Source organism: Mobula birostris, chromosome 6 (genome assembly GCF_030028105.1).
Source record: "Mobula birostris isolate sMobBir1 chromosome 6, sMobBir1.hap1, whole genome shotgun sequence".
In the NCBI taxonomy this organism is placed as follows: domain Eukaryota; kingdom Metazoa; phylum Chordata; class Chondrichthyes; order Myliobatiformes; family Myliobatidae; genus Mobula; species Mobula birostris.
In genome coordinates, this window is record NC_092375.1 from 141,605,049 (window position 1) to 141,622,960 (window position 17,912).

At 44.0% G+C, this 17,912-nt stretch overlaps 1 protein-coding gene across 2 annotated transcripts in view; it reads left to right on the plus strand.

Moving 5' to 3' along the window:
• Positions 1-4,817: 4,817 nt before the first annotated feature.
• vps8 (VPS8 subunit of CORVET complex) overlaps positions 4,818-17,912 on the plus strand; it is a 662,306-nt gene continuing 649,211 nt past the window's right edge. Inside the window, exons 1-2 of one of the 2 annotated variants that reach the window (XM_072261484.1) lie at positions 4,818-5,006; positions 17,373-17,441. In XM_072261484.1, the coding sequence (XP_072117585.1) occupies positions 4,935-5,006; positions 17,373-17,441 (141 nt within the window). In that variant the 5' untranslated portion in view covers positions 4,818-4,934. The remainder of the gene's footprint in view (positions 5,007-17,372; positions 17,442-17,912) is intronic. The other variant, XM_072261483.1, reaches the window with a different exon arrangement.

The following is a 17,912-nucleotide window of genomic DNA, read 5'->3' on the forward strand; positions in this document are numbered from 1 at the left end:
TAGAAGGCCAAAAAGATAGGAGTCAATGGAGTAATGAAAACAGAGGATTCGTCAGATGATGTTGTGGACGAGGAAACCAAGAGGAGAGATCTGATTGTAAATGGAGCAATAGAAGGATTAGTAAGAGAATGCTCCAGTGAACTAAATGAAACTTCCCAAGATCAAGATGCGCAAACTAGAAAAAGAAAAAGGAAGAAAAAGAAAGGTGAACCATTTCCTGCAATCTCAGAGTCAATTCCCACAACCAACACAGAAGAATCCCCAGAATCTGAGATTATTTTCACAGCCACAAGTCTCACCTGCTAAAGGGAGTGATTCCCCCCCTTCAGGAAAGACATTATCACACAAGAGTAAGAGATCCTCCTCAGCAATTAAATCTTTAGGCTGAATGGGACAATTTAAAATTTACTATGTTGTGGATATCCGTATATAGTTGGTTGAGACCTCCATCGGTCAGAGTTAACCATGGATATTGCATCCCAGCTGTCTAGATATGCAAGCCTGGGCAGTACAATATGGAGAATAAGCTGTTGCCCATGTAGCAGGCTCCCCCCTCCATGCTTCTTATGAACCCAAAGGAACAGCGGAGACTGGCACAGTTGGTACCAGCAGCATTGCAGGAGTTGCCAGTCAGCTTTGAACCCAATGTAGGACTCCAGCTCTGGGTTTTTCCCTCGGGATTTACTCCTGAAGCCTTCCCCATGGGTGGGTATAGCCGCAAGGCAGCGGAGGTTTGAGATCAGAGTTTTCCTTCTAGATTAGCTGCCAACCACGGCTAATGAGCCTCATCTGACTGAAGCAACTGATTTTAAGGCACCAGTAACTCACCTTTCCCCTTCTCCTGTCAGTAGAAATGGGCAAGAGCTGGATGTGATTGTCAGAGGCTATTTTAAGCGCATGCCATTGGGAGTATTTAATAGGTAGCGGGAGCTTGTGCCATTACTACCCCCCAGCTATAACAACCTTAAGGATAGTAGTTGCATTATATAATATACTATGTATATAGTTGAGATGCATTCTCTATTGAGTTGGAGTTTATAGCTAAGCAGGGAGAGTGTGTACTTGATATTTCAGTAAAATTTGAGTAATCTTGTAATACATTTTTTAATTAAGCATTTTTCATTGTTTATGTAATTAATTATGGTTATATGTAAAAATATGCGAATTGCATATGTCATCACGCTACCACATGATGCATGCACACTGCTTAAACACGAAGTTAGACTCTCATTTCAGACTCCTTTGTCTTCCTTTGAATTAGTTTAATGTTTTGAAGTTACAAACCATAACAGTTGTTCACTTTTATATGAACTAGCTAGCCTCAATGAGTTGCTCCTAGCCTTCAGTTACCATGTTGCCTTGTCATGTTAAGTATCCGTTCTTTCTTGTTTTGTGGCCCCCCCCACCCCCGTGGCTTGTTATTTTGCAGTTTATGACTAAAGTGTTTGCTCACTGCCAAATCACTCCGCTACTCTGTATTTGGCTCAAACCTACTCGACATTTCCTGACAGGATGGGTGAACCAGTGATTAACTAGCAGAGTTTGCTTCAAGTGGAAGTTGTCTGCCGACACGAGTACACAATGCAGAAGTAGCAGGAAACCATTGACCATTTCTTCTGCCCTTTCAACCATCTCTCCATAATGTTACAGCAACCCTGTGACAGGCAAACTTCTCCCTTGGGGCTTTGGATTCCAGTACCTAAATGCATCGATGAATCCCCAACTTGATGCTGCAGTTTCCTGTCCCAGTGCTTCCTACACTTTGAGCTGCAGCCAACTCTGTTTCTACAGACCAATCCAAGATTACCTTCAACTCTCTTGACAGGCAGGTTCTGACCTGGGCTGCCACTAACTGGGACAATAAAACCACCATCTGCAATAAATATGAGGAATTCACCGCTGAGATGTGCAGCAGTTTCAACCATCAATGTGGAAAGGGGAGACAGCAAATCAGATACTTTGCCTGAGTCAAGGCTCACACTTCGTGCTGGATTACAATGTGGAATTTGGCACTTTCTCGGTGGTGTGCAGCTGGACTGCAAGAGCACTGCTGGCTCATTATCATCATGGCCTCTCAGAGTGCTCGCCTACCCAGGAATTGCATACTAACCTTGAAAGCCTCATCGCTCTGGTCTTCTGTGTTGACAAGTGTCTTATGGAACAAACCTCCAGATAGCCTGCTAGAACCATTTCAGGCTGCAGGACACTCATTTGCAATGCCTTGCAGTTAGGGACAGCTCTCTTAATCCCACCAGAAGCATGAGCATCAGTGGAGAAACAACTTGTGTGCTTACTGTGGAGTTGCTAATCATCTACACATCTAATGGCTACTGCATTTAGGAAAATGGCACCACCATCTAGTGAGCTGCTCCCCACCCCCAGCCCTTGTTCCAGCACCATAGCCCAACTCTCTCTCTCTGTACTCCTTCAAACCCTGATGGCTCTATGTGCATTGAGGTCTGTGGTGGATTCTGGTGCAGAAGGCAACTTTCTGGGCTGGACACCGTGTGTGTGCAGCTTGGACTCCCTACGAAGCCTACCTCTCACCTCTTCTGCATCACAGCCATTGATGGACCTCTGGTATAGTCAGAACATGCACACGGCCTGTGCAGATTCGCACTAGAGAGCATCGCGAGTCCATCCAATTCTTCCTTATTGTATCATCCAACACTTTGCTCATCTTGGGCTACCCCTTCTCTCCAGTCACGACTCGCACTTCTCCTGGTCATTAGGCTCACTGCTGAATTGGCGACCCCTCAGCGGGACCTCCTGCCTGCAACCTCACTTGACTTCACTCTGTAAATCCAAGGAGGTGGAGGAAACCCTCAACCTTACCAGCCTCCTGCAGGAATACCATCACCTTCAGTAAAAGGGAAGCCAGCATTCTGCCGCCTCACAGATCACACAACTGCACGATTGACCTCCTCCCAGGCACCACCTCTCCACAAGGCCGTCTGTTCTCTCTCGCCCCTCCCGAGACCCAAGCCATGAATGACCACATTGCTAATGCCCCACAGCACGGCTTCATTTGACCATCCCGGTCCCCAGCTGGTGCAGGATTCATCTTTATCAATAAGAAAGATGGGGGATTAGTCCCTGCATTGACTACTTCCCACTTGCATTGAGGCCCCTCATTGCTTAATATTTTGCAATTTATTATGAAAATGATTGTGTATTGCTAAATTGTCTCTATTACTCTACGTTTGGGTCAAGCCTCCTGTACATTTCTTGACACCCATAGAATGCTATTTCTTTCCATAGATGTTGCCTGGTTCACTGAATTCCTCGAGCATCTCGCCTAGTGCTCTAGGTCAAATCATCTGCAGTCACTTGTGTCTCCAGAATGTTATCGTTTAATGTGAGTGATACCGAATGTAAAAGTTGGAAACATTTTGCTTCACTTATGTAGGATTGATAAGATGGTGACTGGAATAGGGGAGCAGAGAAGGTTATTGGGGTCTCCCTACCTGCTGTCCAAGACCTCTTTCAGAGTCGATGCCTCCAGAAGACACAGTACATCATTAAAGACCCCTCACACCCTCTCCATGAACTGTTTGTTCTTCTGCCATCAGGCAAACGTTACAAGAGCATCAAAACTAAAACCACAAGGCTACTAAACAGCTTCCTCCCACAGGCAGTCAGACTGCTAAATAGCTGCTCTACCTGACTCTGCTTTGGACACTTTTAACTTGCACTGGACACTTATAATTTGATTTTAACTGACATGTGGCTGTTGTGTTTTACTATTTATTGTTATGTCTATTATTTAGTGTTGCGTTTGTTATGTTATGATTGAACTGCTCCTGGGAAACGCTGTCTCATTCTGCCCTACAGAACTGATGTACGGTTAGAATGACAATAAAGTTTTTTGAATCTTTTGAATCTTGAATACCATAAACACAAGAGATTCTGCAAGTGCTGGAATCTATAGCGGCAGGCACAAGATGCTTCAGGAAGTCAGCAGATCAGGCAGCATCTGTGGGGGTGAATAAACAGACGATGTTTGATGTTTCCAGGCAAGACCCTTCATCAGGATAGACAACTGGAATACTATGTACAGCACCTCTCCTAAACTGAGGAACGACTTCACTGCAACAGGAGTGGTTCAGCGTAAGTATACTACCACTTGGATTAGTCGAGTTGTCTTTTGATAGGTTAAACTGGGATCTGTTGGGCGTCTGGAGAGTGAGGGTTGGGGGTGGTGATTACTCGAGTTAATATTAAATCCCGAGGAGTCTTTAACAGAGTCGATATGGAGAGGATGGTTTCTCTTGTGACAATCTGTATCCAGGTTTTAATGTTTAAAAATGAGGGATCACCATTACAAATGTGCAAGCAGGAATTTGGAACTGAGGTTTGAATTAGGTCAGTTGGAGCAAGATCGTGGGACCGAGTCGCGTTGTCTTGCATTCCCTACATTCGCATGAAAGTAGCCTTTGTCGTTCAGTATCGAGGAAACAGCACGTGGTTGTAAGCACCTGCTCTTCAGTAACCGTTAAAAAAAGACTTGCTATCAAGTTGGCATATGAGATTCGCTTTGCAGAAGATCACTGGAATTACCCTGGAAAGCATGACCACTATTTATCAACAACAGGTAAAAGACTAATGACATTGCTTTCGAGGAGAAATTCACGACCCTACATCCCTCTGACAGAGGGTTCAGAGGCAGTGAAGTTTTGGGATGCACAGAGCAGGAATATCAATACAAACACTTCCCAATCCGTGTGTCCGCACACTGTCAATCACTTCCGGGCAGCCAAACAAACTTTCCGCATCAGAGGCAGCTGATTGGTTTACCGCAGCTGTCTGTCAAAGTGCGCGATGACGTAAGCTGCGGAGAACATCCCGTAGGGTGGCGGTTGCTACGGTGAGGTTTGGGCGGGACTATCAGCAGAGGGTCAGAGACAGGTGATCGGGGAGGTGGAGCACGGAAGATGTCGGAGTCACCGGACACACAGAGCTTAACATCGTCTTCGTCCCAGATCAACCTGACGGACGCTGACGGGGTAAGCCGGCTAGGCCCAATGACACACCCGCGCGGCTACTTACCTTAGCCTTGTGCCTTCTTCTTTAACTGGACCCCAGTGCCACAATTTCCCCGGTTCAGGCTGCACCATCCCGCCCCTGTGCCCTCTCATTGACCGGCTCATTGGCCCCTATGACCCCCCACCTCACCTGCCGTGATCCCAGTGCCCTTCCTTACCTTATCTCTTAGAAACATAGAAAACCTACAGCACAATACAGGCCGTTCGGCCCACAAAGTTGTGCTGAACATGTCCCAGCCTTAGAAATTACTAGGCTTACCTATAGCCCTCTATTTTTCTAAGCTCCATGTACCTATCCAAAAGTTTCTTAAAAGACCCTATCGTATCCTTCTCCACCACCGTTGCCGTCAGCCCATTCCAGGCACTCACCACTCTCTGCATAAAAAACTTACCCCTGACGTCTCCTCTGTACCTACTCCCTAGCACCTTAAACCTGTGTCCTTTTGGGGCAATCATTTCAGCCCTGGGAAAAAGCCTCTGCCCATCCACACGATCAATGCCTTTCATCATCTTATACACCTCTATCAGGTCACCACTCATCCTCCCTCACTCCAAGGAGAAAAGGCCGAGTTCACTCAAACTGTTTTTATAAGGCATGTTCCCCAATCCAGGCAACATCCTTGTAAATCTCCTCTGCACCCTTTCTATGGGTTCCACATCCTTCCTGTAGTGAGGCGACCAGAACTGAGCACAGTTCTCCAAGTGGGGTCTGACCAGGGTCCTATATAGCTGCAACATTACCTCTCAACTCCTAAATTCAATTCCATGATTAATGAAGGCCAATATGCCTTCTTAACCACAGAGTCGACCTGCGCAGCTGCTTTGAGCGTTCTATTGACTTGGACCCCAAAATCCCTCTGATCCTCCACACTGCCAAGAGTCTTACCATTAAAACTATATTCTGCCATCATATTTCACCTACCAAAATTAACCACTTCACACATATCTGGGTTGAATGCCATCTGCCTCTTCTCAGCCCAGTTTTGCATCCTATCAATGTCTTCCTGTAACCTCTGACAGCCCTCCACACTGTCCACAACACCTCCAACCTTTGTGTCATCAGCAAACTTACTAATCCATCCCTCCACTTCTTCATCCAGGTCACTTATAAAAATCACGAAGAGTACGGGTCCCACCTTTTCTGCAGCCGTGACACTACCTCTGATCAATAGTGCCATGCCCTCACTTCTCTTGCCTCCCTCCTTGTCCTTTCTGAAACATCTAAAACCCGGCACTTGAAGTAACCATTCCTGTCTCTGAGCCATCCAAGTTTCTGCAATGGCCACCACATCATAGCTCCAAGTACTGATCCACGCTCTAAGTTCATCCGCTTTGTTCACGATACCCCTTGCGTAAAAATTGACACATCTCAAACCTTCCGTCTGAGCGCATCTCTTCTTTATCACCTGCCTATCCTCCCTCACACACTGTCTCCAAGCTTTCTCTATTTGTGAGCCAACTGCCTCTTCCCCAGTCTCTTCAGTTCGGTTCCCACCCCCCAACAATTATGGTTTAAACTCTCCCCAGTAGCCTTAGCAAACCTCCCTGCCAGGATATTTGTCCCCCTGGGATTCAAGTGCAACCCGTCCTTTTTGTACAGGTCACACCTGCCCCAAAAGAGGTCCCAATGATCCAGAAATCTGAATCCCTGCCCCCTGCTCCAACCCCTCAACCACGCATTTATCCTCCACCTCATTCTATTCCTATACTCACTGTCGCGTGGCACAGGCAGTAATCCCGAGATTACTACCTTTGCGGTCCTGCTTCTCAACTTCCTTCCTAACTCCCAGTAGTCTTTTTTTCAGGACCTCTTCCCTTTTCCTACCTATGTCATTGGTACCAATATATACCACGACCTCTGGCTGTTCTCCCTCCCACTGCAGGATATCTTGGACACGATCCAAAACATCCCGGACCCTGGCACCTGGGAAGCAAGCTACCATCTGAGTTTCCTTCCTGCGTCCACAGAATCGCCTGCCTGACCCCCTAACTATAGTGTCCCCTATCACTATTGCCTTCCTCTTCCTTTCCCTACCCTTCTGAGCCACAGTGCCAGACTCTGTGCCAGAGGCACGGCCACTGTCGCTTCCACCAGGTATGCTGTCCCCCTCAACAGTACTCAAACAGGAGTACTTATTGTCAAGTGGTACAGCCACAGGGGTACTCTCTCGTACCTGACTCTTCCCCTTCCCCCTCCTGACTGTGACCCTCTTGTCTGTCTCCCGTGGCCCCGGTGTGACCACCTGCCTATAACTCCTTTCTATCACCTCCTCGGTCTCCCTGACCAGACGAAGGTCATCGAGCTGCATCTCCAGTTCCCTAACGTCGTCCCTTAGGAGCTGCAGATCTACACACCGGGTGTAGATATGGTCATCTGGGAGGCTGGGAGACTCCAGAACCTCCCACAATTGACACCAAGCACAGAAAACCGGCCTCACACTCATACTGTTTCCTTTCCACAATTAACACAGGTAAACCTACCTCGCCTCATTACCACTTAAGCCCGTTGAGCCAAAGCCCTGTCACTCTGTTGCCCGCCGGATATGGTGGTCTTCTTTTTAAACTTTTCCCGCTCTACTGGCTGACATCACGCACTCGCGCAGTCTTGCCTCTCTTTTACCCCGGTAGTAAAATGCCTTCGCTCCGGAAATCCTTAGCCGTTTCATTCACAGCCTTCTTGCTCCGAATCTCCAGTTCACTCCAGTTCAGCTCCTTCCTTCCCACCACTGCCCTTGCCATAACTCTGCCACCTGTTTCCCCCAGTGCGCTCCAGGAACACTGCCCGAGACCAGTTTTTCACGTAAGGTGTTCCAGCGCCCAGTAACTTATCCAGGGCTTCAGAGTTAGTTGCTAACTAACTAATCTCTGTGCCACCTGATTGTTTGATTACCCTGCCGTGCTGTTCTATAGACCCCTTCCTATGTTAAAATAAAACAATAGTATCATGTCATTTCTCTATTCTTTAGATTTGTAGCACAATTGGTTGTATTGGTGTGAAACAAGACTATATGTTAATGGAGTGACACATTTGTTAATGTATACCACACCTCACTTCATCCCACCTCTTCCACCCACCTACTTACCCCTCACGTGGCTTCATGTATCACCTCCAGTCATAATCATAGTCATAGTTTACTGATCCCGAGGGAAATTGGGTTTCGTTACAGTTGCACCAACCAAGAATGGAGTACAGGCTTGCAGTCCTTCCTCACCCTCCACCACCTTATTCTAACTTCTTCTACCTTCCCTTCCATTCTTGTTGAAGGGTCTCGGTCCGAAATGTTGATTTTTATTCCTCTCCGTAGCTCCTGCCTGACCTGTTGAGTTCCTCCAGCAGTCTGTGTGTTACTCTGGTTTTCCAGCATCTGCAGATGATCTTGTATTTCTAACAATGCAGAATAGAGTCTTACAAAGAAAATGCAGTGTAGGTAGATAATAAAGTGCAAGGCCATAACGAGGTAGATTGTGAAGTCAATATCCATTTTATTTTGTTAGTTTCCATACAGTAGTCTTATAACAACATGATTGAAGCTGTCTTTGAGCTGAGTGATATGTGCTGGCAGGGATTTGTTTCTTTTGCCCAGTGGGAGGATGTAAGAAGAGAAAATGCTGGGGTGGGTGAGGTCTCTGATTTTGTCGGCTGATTAACAGAGGCAACAAGGTGTAGACAAAGGGGAAGCTGATTTTTGTGATATGATTAAAAGCCCCATGGCACCATTTTGAACAAGAGCAGAGGAAATGGGGCCGGATTAATGTTTCAAAGAAGAGCAGCAGAATTATTTTGATCAATGGAAAACAACTAATACTGCAAATGCTGAAATCTAAAACACAAACAGAAATGTTGAAGGACTCAGCCAGTCAATTGGCATCTGTAGAAAGGGAAACCAATTAAAGTTACAGGTCAAAGAATGAAGGATCTGCCATCCGTGACTTAACTGCAGAATAATTGTGGAATTATTCCCAGTGCCTTGGCTATCACCTTCATTGTGCTGATTGCTTGCTGACATTTTCCATGTTTACATTTGCTGGCATTATTTCAATTGTAACAGCATTTCAGAAAGACAGTTCTCCATTAGCTGAAAATATTTTGTACATTCCGTAAGAGATAGGAAAGGCACTACATCGCTACAAATTTAGTTGAATTCTACCCTTTGTTGGTGTAGAGTAAAAATGTTATGCTGTACAACTGGCATGCTGTTGATTATTAATACTATTATGAATCTTCTTTTGAACTCTGAAAACCACACACGATTTTATACCTTTAGCATGAGATTATTATCACTCCATGTTGGAGCTACCTGTTTAAAAACATACTACTGTGTTACATTTATAGTTTCAGTGGGTTAACATTGCAGAATAAACAATAACATTGATTTGTTTTTCTCATAATTTTTAAACACATCACAGTGCAGCTTGTGGTCTTGTTTATAGCTGCTTGTTATTTCCATCTATTTGGTTTGCCCATTCGTAGTTTTTGAATTGTTATTCCTGGCCGATGTCATGTGCTGCATTTTATGTTGTTATAGTCTAGTTGTTGGGAGATATGTGACACTCATTTGTAAGGTATTAAATGTATGACACCATACTGAGACTGTGGACAGCTCTGCTTGCTCCACAAAGTGAAGAACATTGGTTGTTGATGGTATTTTCAGACTTTGATTTCTCATTTGAGTCAATTCTTCTTAGTGTGCGGTAGATGGAAGGTGCACCTTCATGATAAGATGAACCTATACAGAAATGCAATATACTGTGGACCCACGATAAGCATGTCATTAATCCATGACAAAATAAATCTCACTGCAAAACAACACAAACTTGAGCCCTACTTCATTGGCATTTGTCAATGTGTAAACCAGGAGATGTGGCACACAACAGGATAAGAATAGAACTCCAATAGTCAGCATCTAGGAGGGAAGATAAAAAAGTAGGATCTCAAAGGTGATATTTCTGCATTACTCTCAGTGCCATATGCCAGTGAAAGTATAAATAAGAAATATATGGAGGTACAATGTGTAGGCATGGTGCATAAGACATAGGAGCAGAATTAGGCCATTTGGCTCATCGAGTCTGCACTACCATTTCATCCTGGCTGTTTATTATCCCTCTCGACCCCATTCTCCTGCCTTTTCCCTGTAACCTTTGACACCCTGATTAATCAAGAACCTATCAACCTCTGCCTTAAATATACTCGATGACTTGGCCTCCACAGCCGCCTGTGCCAGTGAATTCCACAGATTCACCAGCCTCTGGCTAAAGAATTTTTTCCTCATCTCTGTTCTAAATGGATGTCTCTTTATTCTGAGACCTTGCCCTATGGTCCTAGACTCCTCCACTATATATAAAAAAAATCCTCTCCATAACCATTCTGTCTAGGCCAGGGTTCTCAATCTTTATGTCACGGATCAATCTCATTAAACAAGGCAACATGGATACCAGGTTGGAAGCCCCTGGCCTAGGCCTTTCAATAAGATCCCCCCTCATTCTTCTAAACTCCAACAATTGCAGGCCCAGAGCCAGCAAACAATCCTCATATGATCACCTTTTAATTCCTGGGATCATTCGTGTGAACCTCCTGTGGACCTTCTTCAATGCCAGCACATCTTTTCTTGGATAAGATGCCTAAAACTGCTCACGATAGTCCAAGTGCAGTCTGACCAATGCCTTATAAAGCTTCAGCATTACATCCTTGCTCTTGTATTCTAGTTGTCTTGAAATTAATGCTAACACTGCATTTGCCTTCCTTACCACTGTATCAACCTGCAAGTTGATCTTTAGGGACTCCCAAGATCCCTTTGCGCCTCAGTTAGAAAATAGTGCACACCTTTTTTTCTTCTACCAAAGTGCATGACCATGTACTTCCCTACACTATATTCTATCTGCTATTTCCTTGGCCATTCTAAGCCCTTCTGCACACACCCTGCTTCCTCAACACTACCTGTCCCCCTCTTATCTTCATATCATCTGCAATCTGGCCGCAAAATCATCAATTCCTTTATTGAAATCATTGACATATAACGTGAAAAGAAGCGGTCCCAACCCTGACCCCTGCGGCACACCACTAGTCACTGACAGCCATCTAGAAAATGCCCCCTTTATTCTGACTCTTTGCCTCCTACCAGTCAGCCAGTCTTATAGTAGTCATAGTCATATTAATCCATGCTAGTATCATTCCTGTAATACCATTAGCTTCTATGTTGTCGAGCAGCCTAATTTGCGGCATCTTGTCAAAGGCCTTTTGAAAATCCAAATAAACAACATCCACTGACTCTGCTTTGTCTATTCTGTCTGTTACTTCTCAAAGAGTGCTAACAGATTTGTCAGGCAAGATTTCCTGTTAAGGAAACCATGCTGACTTTGGCCTAATTTTTCATGTACCTCCAAGTACCCCAAAACCTCATTCGTAATAATAGACTCCAACAATTTTCTAACCACTGAAGTCAGACTAAACTGCCTGTAATTTCCCTACTTCTGCCTCCCTCCCTTAAAGAGTAGAGTAATATTTGTAATTTTCCAGGTCTTCTAGAATCTAGTGATTCACGGTCATTTTTAATGCCTCCACAATCTCTTCAGCCACCTCTTTCAGAACTCTGGGGTATAGTGCCTCTGGTGCAGGTGACTTGTCTACCTTCAGACTTCTGATCTTCACAAGCACCTTCTCCTGAGTAATCCCAATGGCACTCACTTCTGCCCCCTGATGCTCTTGCATTTCTGGCATTCTGCTAGTGTCTTCCACAGTGAAGACTAATACGAAAAAAAAGTTCATCCACCATTTCTTAGTTCTCCATTACTAGCTCTCCAGCGTTATTTTCCAGTGGTCCAATAAACATTCTTGCCTCTCTTTATATACAGGTTTCCCCCGCGATTCGAAGGTAGAGCGTTCCTATGAAACGGTTCGTAAGCCGGAATGTCGTAAACTGAAGAAGCAATTACCATTTATTTATATGGGAAAATTTTGTGAATGTTCGCAGACCCAAAAATAACCGACTAAGTCATGCCAAATAACACATAAAACCTAAAATAACAGTAACATATGGTAAAAGCAGGAATGATGTGATAAATACACAGCCTATATAAAGTAGAAATGGTTTGTACTTTTCCGCAATCATTGCCGGCATTGTTGTCCGTAGCGAAAACCTCACGCAAGTGCCGTCGGCAAAAACACGGCGCAAGCGCTCTCGGCAGAAAATCTCATGCAAGCGCTGTTGGCAAAAACACTCTGTCCAGTAACCTTTAAGCTATGAAGCTGCCAAATCATACCAAATAACACGTAAAAATACACAGCCTATATAAAGTAGAAATAATGTATGTACAGTGTGGTATCACTTACGGGAATCGGGAAGACAGCTTGCGGAACACACTGATGATAGTGTGTTGGACTGAGTCGTCGGAGTTTGGGTGGTGCAGTGGCCCCCACCCTCCAGGCAGCAACCCAATACCGATTGTGAAGCATGCAGCGGTGCAGTGGTAGCCGGGAGGCACACAGCACATCTTTTAGAAAAAAGCCGAAATAAACATGCTAATAAATTACGTGTCGGGTGGCACCTAATTAATTAGCATATTTATTTCAGCTTTTTTCTTAAAGATGTGCTGTGTGCCTCCCGGCTACCGCAGCAATCTCCGCGAATCGGTATCTGTCCGCAGCCTGGCGGTTGGGCTGGTGGGACACTGGGGTGTCACCTCATTGTCGTCTGTTTCCATTAGGGCAGGCAGCTCATCTTACCTATGACTGTCTGCCCCGATGTCGAAGGTCGAGGTTCGTCGTCTGCTGTGGCTGATGTTGAAGGCTTGCTTGACTGCTGAGCCTCGTGCATTTTTCTATCATACAGTTCTTTGTAAGCACTCAAACCATCCTGCAAATATCCCCTAAACCTACGTATCCTTTCAAAATTAAAGTCGTACTTTATCATTGCAGCGAAAATCTCACACAGTTGCTTCACGTTCACTTCGCTACTGCATTCAGTTTCGATTGTTATCCTTTCCTCTTCCAATTGCATCAGCTCTTCATCTATCAGTTCTTGGTCATGGGATGCCAAAACCTCTTCAACATCATCTTCGTCAACTTCCACAAGCCAAACTCACTTTGTCCTTACTTCGTTCACCACGATCAAAATGCTTAATTATGTCTAGTTTTACGCTAAGTGTAACACCCTTACGAGCTTTTTCAGGCTTTTCCGATACCTTAGAACTCATCTTGCTAATGGCTGGTCACGGGCACGTGTTTAAGCAATGCCGGCGAGAATGCCGTTCCGAATCCAGGGGAGAGCAGCTGCTCGGGACGCGCGCTGCCCTTTATTGTGCGCTGATGTTTTTTGTAACAGTGAAAACACCTTCTGTTAGTGAAAACTGGGAACTAATGTAGGTCTTTCGTAACAGTGAGGTTTTGTAAAGCGAACATTCGAAAAGCGGGGGACACCTGTATCTAGAAAAACTTAATCACTTTTTATATTATGGCTAGCTTAGCTTCATATTTCATCTTTTCCTTTCTTATGGCTTTTTTAGCTGCCTTCTGTTACAAGAGAATTACAGGAGATCCAGGTATGACCTATGGAAGGCTGTCTCACGGGCAAAGTAGGAACTCCGGACTAAAACTTGAATCAATGAAGGATGCATGATAGTTTGAATACTATCACCTCTTATAAAGTTAAATCAGACGATGCAGGGCGACAGCAGGTCTTCACTTCCTGATGAGCTCAATGCCTTCTGCGCTCGCTTTGACCATCAAAACGTGCAGGAACCATAACAAACTTCCACAGCCCCCGATGTTCATATGGTTTCAGTTTGAGCATGTGTGAGCAGCCTTCTGGAGGATGAGCCCATGAAAACGTCTGGCCCAGATGGAGTACCTGGTCAAGTACTGAAGACCTGTGCTGATCAACTGACTGGATTGTTCACTGAGATCTTTAAACTCTTGTTTCAGTAGTCTGAGGTACACACCTGCTTCAATTATACTGGTGCCCAAAAAGAACTTGGTGACCTGGCTCAGTGACTATCATTCAGTAGTACCTACATCCACAGTGATGAAGTGTTTTGAGAGGGTGGTGGTGAAACATATCAATTCCTGTCTGAGAAGTGGTTTAGATCTGCTCCAATTTACCTACTGGACCAATAGGTTTTCAGCAGATGCCATCCCATTAGCTCTTTACTCAACCCTGGAACATCTTGACAACAAAGATACATATATTAGGCTGTTCTTTATCGACCACAGCTCAGCATTCAATACCATCATCCCATCAAAGCTAATCAATAAGCTTAAGAACTTGGCCTCAGTACCTCCTTGTACATTTGGATCCTTGATTTCCTCATTTGCAGACCCCAGTTAGTCCAAGATCTCTATCAGTACAGGTGCACCACAAGGCTGTCTGCTTAGTCCCCCGCTCTTCTCACTTTACACATACAATTGTGTGGCTAAATACAGCTCCAATGCCATATTCAAGTTTACTGATGACACCAATATCGTAGGCTGAATCAGCATTATTGAAGGGAAATTTTAAATCTGGTTGAGTGGTGCCATAACAACAACCTCTTACTCAATGCCAGCAAGATCAAGAAGCTGTACTGCAAGAGAAGGAAACCAGAGGTAAATGGTTGATGAACCAGTCTTCATTGAGGATCAGAGGTGGAGAGGATCAGCAACTTTAAATTCCTCAGTGATATCATTTGAGAGGACCTGTCTTGGGTCCAGCTCATAAGTGCAATTACAAGAAAAGCATAGTAGCACCTCTACTTCTTTACAAGTTTGCAAAGATTCGGCATGAGATCTAAAACTTTGACAAACTTCTATAGATGTGTAATTGAGAGTATATTGACTGGCTGCATCACAGTCTTTTACGGAAGCACTAATAAGAAACTCCTGCAAAAAGTAGTAGGTATGGCCCAGTGCACCATGGTAAAGCCCTCCCCACTATTGAGCATACTTACATGATAACACTGTCTCAGGAAAGCAGCATTCATTATCAAGGACCCCCCACTACCCATTATCTGCTTTCTTATCACTGCTGCCATTAGGAATAAGGTACAGGAGCCTCAGGACTCACACCACGACTTTAGGAACAGTTACTACTCAACCATTAGGCTTCTGAACCAAAGGGGATAATTTGACTCAACTTCATCATTGAAATGTTCCCACAACCAATGGCCTCACGTTGAAGGACTCTTCATCTCATGTTGTCGATATTTATTGGTTATTTATTTATTATTATTTCTTTCAATAGGTGCATTTAATGTCAGAGAAATGTATATAATATGCATCCTCAGATTCTTTTTCTTCTCAGACATTCATGAAAACAGAGGAGTGCCCCAAAGAATGAATGACAGTTAAAACATTAGAACCCCAAAGCTCCCCTAACTCCTCCCTCCCAGCAAGGCATTGACACCCCCCCTGCGCCCACCAGCAGAAAAGCATCAGCACTCTCCACCGAGCACTCAAGTGTGCAGCAAAGCATTAGTAAAGACACAGACTTACAGTACCCCAAAAACTACTCATTCACCTGATAAGTTGACATATCACAAGCTCTCTCTCCCTCCCTAATAAGGGAAAAAGAGGTGTCCCCATTTCACAACAAACAACTTGCTGACTTACGATATTAGAAGTCTGTTGCATCACTTTTTCTGAGCTCTGCGCCCAGAGAGGCAGCACCAAATAGGCGCAGCTCTTCCAACACACAACCCCCAGCCCAGCAGTTAGCCCGCTGTTCCCAGTATTGCATGTTCTCCCACGATGTTTCAGTCAGGGGCACTGACCTAGAATCAGCGCATCCCCAGAGCCACGAAATCCCGGAACCTTGAAGGTGTGCTGGTCTTCCAGGTTCCATCATTGGATATCAGAAAGTGGCCCGACGTGAGGTCCTGAGAGCGGGTCCCATTCCTGCAAAGAACCGAAGTCAGAGTGCAACTCCAGGTCAGGATCTTCAAAAGACCCCCTCCCACACCCTGAAAAAGGAAAAAAGAGATATTAAAGATAGAAATAAAGCTACTTCTGAAGATGCAAGCAAAGGAATTGCCGTTTAGTGCCATCTTAACTTTTTTATTTACAAAGTTTGTTGCCTTTTGTATACAGGTTGAACATGCAAGCCGATGTGGTCTTTCATTGATATTGCTATGGTTATTATTCTATGAATTTATTGAGTACGGCTGCAAGAAAATGAATCTTAGTGTTGCATATGGTGACATAAATGTACTTTGATTATAAATTTACCTTGAACTTTGGTTTTTAAAACCTTCCCAATCTGAAAATTTCCCACTAATTGTTGCCTTACTCTGTGTCCTCCTTTGCTTTTATGCCGTCTTTGACTTGTTAGCCATGGTTGCCTCATCCTCCATTTAGAATACTTCTTCATCTTTGGGATGTATCTTTCCTTCACCTTCTGAATCCCAGAAGCCCCAGCCATTGCTGTTCTGTTGTCATCATGATAGCAGCTCACTGAAAAGTCCAGAAGGTATCCGAGGTCTGTTTAAACCTCATGCTGCATCAATAATGAACAACCTCCATTGCTGACTGTGAGAAAGAGCTCATTGAAAAGTCTTGAAAGCACCTTGTAGCTAGGAGGGCCTTAGATTCTTGGGGCCAGGAGACTATGTGTAGGGAAAAAGGCAAATAAAGTGGGTTGCATTTCAATGGAATTGAGGTGAATGCCCCTGCGGTACACTTTAGCTTTTGTGCTTGTGGTCATTTTTTAAAATTAAATTCAGAATCTCAGGCATGGTCTTGTGGTGGAACTTCTATAGTGCGATAGGGGGTAGATTGGAGTTAGTGACACAGCTGGCATTGCTTATCTACTGTCGTAAATGCTGTACCCAGTGTAGGGTTGACACTGAACTACTGAGATAAGGATATCAAATGTCATACTTTGGTAAGGGATTATTCAGTAGTATTAGGCACTAATTTTGATAAGAATTCATAAAACTGCCACAATTAAAATAAAAAACATTTTCATGAAATTGCAGTATTCTTGAAATTGAACTTGCTGAAATAGATTTTTTTTTGTAGATGAAATGCTTGGCTGTATTGGTCTTTACCAGTAGGGTCTTCAGTATCCACTCAAAGATGTAGTTGTGTGAAATTCCATCTGTTTCATAAACAATGAAACCAGATTCCTCACGAAGAGGTTACCCATTTCAGAAGCAGTCATATTAACCACTTAGTGTTTTTTGTGTGCTCAAAATATTTCATGATTTATTCTTCAATTGATTTTCAATGAGCTCCCTACATTTATTGCAATGGCTGCAACACGTTCTGGAGAATCTGGGAAAGGATGTGATAGCTGCCAGTCTTATTTTTTCCTGATATGTAGGGAAGAGAAAAAACACCTAATTTTCTTTCTTTTGCAGATCGATGACAAAGAGTTTGATATTCCTCAAGTTGATACTCCACCTACTCTAGAAAGCATTCTAAATGAGGTAAGCTTAATGCTAAAATAAGAATGCTCTGCCTTTAAAAAGTGCTGGACAACAGATGTGTTGTAGGAATTAATGCTTGATTCATTGACTTTACCTGCATCCCATAGCATTGTAAATTACGTAGTGTCACTGGTGATCTGGGACTGGTTTTGAAATGTAAGGCATATTAAAAAATAACTAAATACTGGAAATGTAAAATAAAAAAAAAACACTTGCACTTGTAAAAGTGGATGTAAAAGATTGGTTGAATTTCATCAGAATTAAGTTTGTTGCTAGGATTTCTTCATGCATAATATTTTGGTGTAGCTTAGGATATTTTGTTCCAAAACATTAGATTGTGCCAAGACTAAAGGACAAAAAAAGTGCCTGATTGGATTGATTACTAGCTCCTTATACTGCCCTCCTGTATCTTTCCCCTTGGTCCAGATTTGGAACCAAAGGCAAAACACTGATAATTATTGGAATGATCCT